A 6,000-nucleotide genomic window follows, 5' to 3' on the forward strand; every position below is an offset into this window, starting at 1 on the left:
TTCTCCATGCTTGAATTATCTCTGTAAAAACTTGAGGATGCAACTTCCATTCGTGTGGATCTGTCATATTTCTGCTTAGGTTGTCTGCCAGCGTGTTTTCCTTGCCTGGCAAGTACTGTGCTTGAAGTTCGATTTGTAAGTCCAGAGCCATGTTCCAAAGTGACATGGCCAGCCTGCATAGGGGATACGAATGGGTTCCTCCCTGTTTATGTACCACATTACTGTGGTGTTGTCTGTCCTTATCAATAGTTGACCTGGATGCAGAAGGTCTTTGAAAGCTATAATAGCATTCATTACTGCTAGCATTTCCTTTTGATTGATGTGAAGGTGCTTTTCTTTTTGGGACCATTTGCCCTGAATGCACCGATCTGTCATGTGCGCCCCCCAGGCGTAGTCCGAGGAGTCTGTTGTGATGACTTGATTTGCTTGAGGGCTTGCTGAATGGGAGACATGTGTTCGTTTGGCATGCTTGAGCCCACCACAGAAATTCCTTTTGAAGACATGGAATTAGTGGTATTATTGTTTCCAAACTGTGGCTGTGTTGAGACCATAGGTTTTTCAGGTACCATTGAAGTTTCCTCATATGCAGCTTTGCACATGGGATTAGTAGGATGCAAGATGCCATGAATCCCAGAGCCTGCAGGATTTTCCTTGCAGTCAGCCTGGTGAAATTTGCTAGTGTTCTGAAGTATTGAGTTAGTTGCCCCTGCTGCTCTGGCGTGAGGTAGGCCATCTGGGTGAGTGTGTCAAAGTTGGCACCCAGGAAAATTATTTTCCGAGAGGGTATTAGCCTTGATTTCTTTTTGTTGACTGTGTATCCCAGAGAATTCAACAACATTATTACATAAGCCAGATGTTTCAGAAGTATGTGCTTGCTGTCCGCTTGGATCAGGCAGTCGTCCAAATAGGGGTATATTTGTATCCCTTGAAGTCTGCAGTAGGCAATTACTGATGCCAGGCATTTCGTGAATACTCTGGGCGCAGTAGATAAGCCAAAGGGCAATGCAGAGAATTGATAATGGGTTGAACCTGCAAGAAATCTGAGGTATCTTCTGCAATTTTGTCTGATTGGGACATGCAGGTAGGCCTCCTTGAGGTCCAATGTTACCAGCCAAGACTCCTTGCCCAGCATGGGAAGAAGCTGCTGTAAAGTGAGCATGTTGAATTTTTGTACGAGTAAAAATGTGTTTAGGATGGATAGGTCCAAAATAGGTCTCCAATCTTTTCCCTTCCTTGGTATCAGGAATAGTCTGGAATAAAAACCTTGACCTTGTTCGTGAGTAGGTACCTCTTGAATAGCTTTCATGTCCATGAGATCTGAAATTTGTCTTTGTGCCTCTGCCCTTTGATTGTGTGGCAGGTTTGGCATGCCTATCATTTTTGGAAGGGTGTGAAAATGGAATCTGTAGCCTCTGTTTATAATGTCCAGGATCCATTTGTCTTTTGTGACTATGCCAATTTTTTGAAAATAACGCCAGCTTTCCGTGTAAGGGTGCTGCCATTTGAGCCTTGCTTGGCATGCAAAGGGGAAAGTCATTGGGCTTGCTTTCTGAATGGCTGCGAACTATCCTCACCACCTCTTTGTGTAGGAGCTTGCCATTGTCTGCCTCTAAACGATCCTTGGGATTGCCCTCTGCCCCTCGAGCGCCTGTATCTACCTCTTTGGGGTCTGTCCGTGGCTGGAAAGGACCAATTTTTATAAGGCCAATTTCTACTGAAACGTGGGGGTTGTACCTGTAGAAAATCTTTCACTGTTTGCATTGATTTAGCCTTTTCCTCCATTTTCTTTAATACCTCCTCAGCATTAGCACCAAATAATACATCCTTTTGTAGAGGGGCATCTAGTAATTTAGCTTTGACATGATCTGGTAAGGTTTGTTCCTTGAGCCAGGCATGTCTACGTATGACTGATCCTGTAACAGCAGCTAGGCCTCTAGGGCATCAAAACCACATTGCAAGGTACGTTTACCCACTTGTTCTGCACTATGCATCAAATCCTGCAACTCCTTCAAGTCTGGTTGTTCAGGTTGTGACATTTTACTTCTCAATTGTGATAACAGAAACTGTTGGTACTTTAGCATATGGAACTGGCAGTTTAATGCCCTCATGGTTAAGGTGGCAGAGGTATATACCTTTTTTACCCCACCTTTCTAAGGATCTGGAATCTCTCTCGGAAGGTAATGGATTTTTAGCAGTGGAGGCCTTAATTCCCTTGGGGCCCTGTGAGATAGTTTCTGGGTCAGCCGCATGGCTTTTGTATAGAAATTGGTGAGAGTCAGGAACCCGGTAGTACCTGTCAGGCTTGACTGGAGCTGGAGGCAAAGAATCCGGGTTAAGGCAGGCCTCCGAGTACACATCATCTAGTATGTCCAAGACAGGAAGTATAGCCAGAGGCCTGTGCTGAGGTAGCAAGAGAAAATCACTAAGCCTTTTCTTGGAATCTGAGTACTCTTGGCCTTCCCAGTGGAAGTGTTCCCTTAAGGTATGCAAGGATTCCCCAAATGAGTAATCCTCTGGGGGGGATACAGAGGGAATGGACTCCTCTGTACCAGAATCTTCAAAAGGGGAGTAAGAAAGTTCCTGTTCAGAGTGCTCCGATATAATGGAGGCCTGATCAGAGGAGGGGGATTCTTCCTCCACTCTGGGCCTTTTGTCCGGGGTTGAGAACCCCTGATAAGAGTAATTAAATCCTCAGCCATTTTAAGCATGTTTTTTAGGCATGGGGCCTGGAGATGGGCCCTGTGTAGCTTGTCTCTTAGAATGCATGGCTGCTTTAGACTTAGTGAAAGCCTTGATGGAAAAAGAAGAGGAAGGTCTGAAGACACCTTGAGAGGAGGCAGACCTGTCTACATTTTGAGATTCACCACCAAGAGTGGCTTCGGTATCTGTAGTCAGGGTGTGGGCAGAGGAGCCTGCGACCTCGAGCACAGAAGACACCGCCAATAAAGTGTCGTCGGTAGTCAGGGGCTGCGTAGGTGCCTCGCTGAGAACCGGACCACCTGTAGTCGGCTTTGGTGTGTCGGTAGAGGCCGCGGACCTCGTGTGTTGGTCCTTATCTTTGCACTTTTTAGACAAAACTGGAGTCGGAGTATCCGACGACATAATATAGTTACATTTTTTGCCAAAATAATGCTGGGCGAACTCCGCCCGACGCTTAATGATGCGTTTGTTGAATATAGCACAAAAACGACAGACAGAGACGTCGTGGTCTGGGCCTAAACAAGGAATACAGAAGGAATGAAAATCCTTATGCGGTATTTGCTTCCCACATGAAATACAATTATTAACTTTGTCTGACATCGGTCTGAGGCAAGAAAAGTTTCAACGGGTACTTAGCTTTCAAGAAGACTTCGGTTGCAAAATTTTCGTAATTTCAGGAGCTGGCCGACCGGCACTTGCGAACTGCTTCTGCTTCGGGCACCGCATGGCAAGAAACACTGAAGAAAATGGCGTCGGCTGGTTCTTTTATACCCCTGTCGCACTGACGTCAGGGAAGAAGCGACGACAACCGATGCCGGACCTAGACTTTGGAATTCGGCCGACCGAGGACCCGCCTGACGGCAGGAGAACCCATCTGTTATGACTGCAGCTGTATGCATGATGAACATCACTCCCATACTCCTGTAGATTAAATATTGGTGGTTGCTAAAGATGGATCTCTTCTTACCAGATCACAGCAGAACAGAATGCAAGTGAACTCTACAGCCCAACTCCCAGGTCACCAAAAGAAAACTTCTAGAGAATGCCACAAAATTTCTGTATACAGCAGTCTTGCTTTTCCACAAGTGCTTTCCGGCCCTTCTGCATTCCACACACAATACCAGGTTCATGTCTTGTGAACTTCTAGAGCAGGCTGCACCTGCTGACCCAATCTCCTAACCAATTAAACGTATATATTTTTATGGCAAATGAGAAACCCATTCTGTACAGTACTGTATACATTATTCTTTATCTGTTGGTTCACCTAGTATAGGGATTATACTTAAATATTGCAATTCTGCAATGGACAATGCCCTGCTCTTTTCAATTTTGTACACTCTTCGCTACGCTTTTCTCTTTTTAATTACAACAGATGCATGCTATTTTCTTTGCATCTATGCTGTTTTTGTAATATATCTGTATGTGCACTGCGTCCTCAAACCTCATTCACACTTGTTAATTTGAGTTTGTTAATAAAGTTCACTGGTCCACCTGTGTCCCTCATTGACAGGGACGACAGGTGCTGACTGAGGTTTCCTTTTGGGGATAAACTCTTAGCTAGGCTTGGAAGGGCCCCAGGGCCATTAGCCTAGCAACCTCCTATTATCCTATGACAACATGGCAATTCATGAATATAGCAATAATATTATTGGAATATTATTCACTACAGTGAAACTTAATGGCTCAGGTAGATGTAAAAAAGCCCACTTCTTGAACTGCAGGTTAATCCAAACCCTCTCAGTCCATGATGCTCAACACTGGGCTCAGAACATGCATTATCCTTGTTCGTTGATAGGATACTTTCTCAGAGTTAGCAGTTGAAGATCTCTTATTAAATCTTAATGCTGGTAAACACAGTATATATATTGCACAAAAAATACACTTAAACAGCACAAGAGCAACCCAATCCAGAATGTACTGATTTAAATCTTTACCTTTGCAAACAGCCTTTCACCATCATTGTCCAGGATCAGAACAGCTTTCACAGTATACAAAGAAGGCTCCTGTAAAAGGCATGCCAAAAAATCATAAATTAAAAGATAATACATTTAATAAAATTTTGCAGGCATCAAAATCTGTGTGCTTAACAAGAAATTAAAACAATGGGAATTAATTTTATTTTAATTTTGGGTGTGGGGTATAAGGATGTACTTTTTTTTAGCCACTTACAACTCTACTCTGCCCTGGGAAGAAAAAAAGGACATCAGCGTCTTGAACATGAATTAACGCCTCTTCAGCTCTGGGCAGAGTTAGTCATATGTACAGTTACAGAGGCACCTTTGATAAATGAAGGCACATTTAAACTTTCCTGATTTATCTGAAAAGCCTCACTGAGTTTCCAATTAACATCCAGAAAAAAAAGTGCTACAACAAACAGTGACTAAAATAACTACGCACACACAAATGCAAGTTGAACTATAGTAATGTAATAAAGTTTCTGAACAGCAAATATAGGCAGAACTCACAGTCCTACTTCGCAGAAGCAAACATTTCTCCAGTTGTGAGGCTATTCAAAGACATGCACAAACTGCATGCCTCTGAATTGCCTTAAAATTAGCACGACTATGAATCTCTCAAATTAGCAGTCAAAACAGCTGCTCAACTTAGTGCCCTACAATACTGCGCTACCAAATAGTGCTGTTACCTAGCAGGTCGCACACAGGCACAACAGACACACCCACCTCTCGATATCAGCATGCACAGACAAAACATGCATATGCATGCACTAGAAACTATTAGACAAGGGAGGCTAAATGCAGCAGAGCCAGTTTAGTTCTCTCATCTGACAGAGAAGACCACACACAGAAATACAGCCATAAACACGCAGATCCTGTGTAGGGTTACCACCTTTTCAAATGGCCAAAGTGGGACATTTTCAGTACAAACATCAGATTTTACAGGCCGACACACACCCATGGTCAGCACAAAGGATAGAACTTAACTTTGTCTAAATAAAAGCTTATTCTTGTAACATTTTAGTTGCTTATTCTGTTTCTTATAGCATTTAGGTATTTTAGATACAGAATAACTCTTTTATGCAACTATTATATAAAATATAGGAAATAATTATGTCCTAAAAATCTCAGGACATTTGCCATTTTTTTTAATTTTTTGTCAAGACAACTGCCCAACGAGGGACTGTCCCTCGCCAAGTGGGACAAGGTGGTAGCCCTAATCCTGTGTAGGCACAATCTGGGTCGCTGATCTTTCTAAGTGTAACAAACACAGGTCACATCAGGAAGCAGTCATGCGTGTCACACCCACTACCAGCATGTACCTGGATTGGCAGTCTGAAAAAAA

The 6,000-nt window shown here is 43.3% G+C and overlaps 1 protein-coding gene across 6 annotated transcripts in view; it reads right to left on the reverse strand.

Moving 5' to 3' along the window:
• The window catches only part of COPZ1 (COPI coat complex subunit zeta 1), a 682,287-nt gene that overhangs the window by 610,902 nt on the left and 65,385 nt on the right, over nt 1-6,000 (reverse strand). For all 6 annotated transcript variants that reach the window (XM_044083950.1, XM_044083951.1, XM_044083949.1 and 3 more), the window contains exon 2: nt 4,635-4,703. In XM_044083950.1, coding sequence (XP_043939885.1) covers nt 4,635-4,703 — 69 coding nt within the window. The remainder of the gene's footprint in view (nt 1-4,634; nt 4,704-6,000) is intronic.

The sequence above is a fragment of the Protopterus annectens genome, chromosome 9.part0, assembly GCF_019279795.1.
Source record: "Protopterus annectens isolate FY-2018-M chromosome 9.part0, PAN1.0, whole genome shotgun sequence".
Classification (NCBI taxonomy): domain Eukaryota; kingdom Metazoa; phylum Chordata; order Ceratodontiformes; family Protopteridae; genus Protopterus; species Protopterus annectens.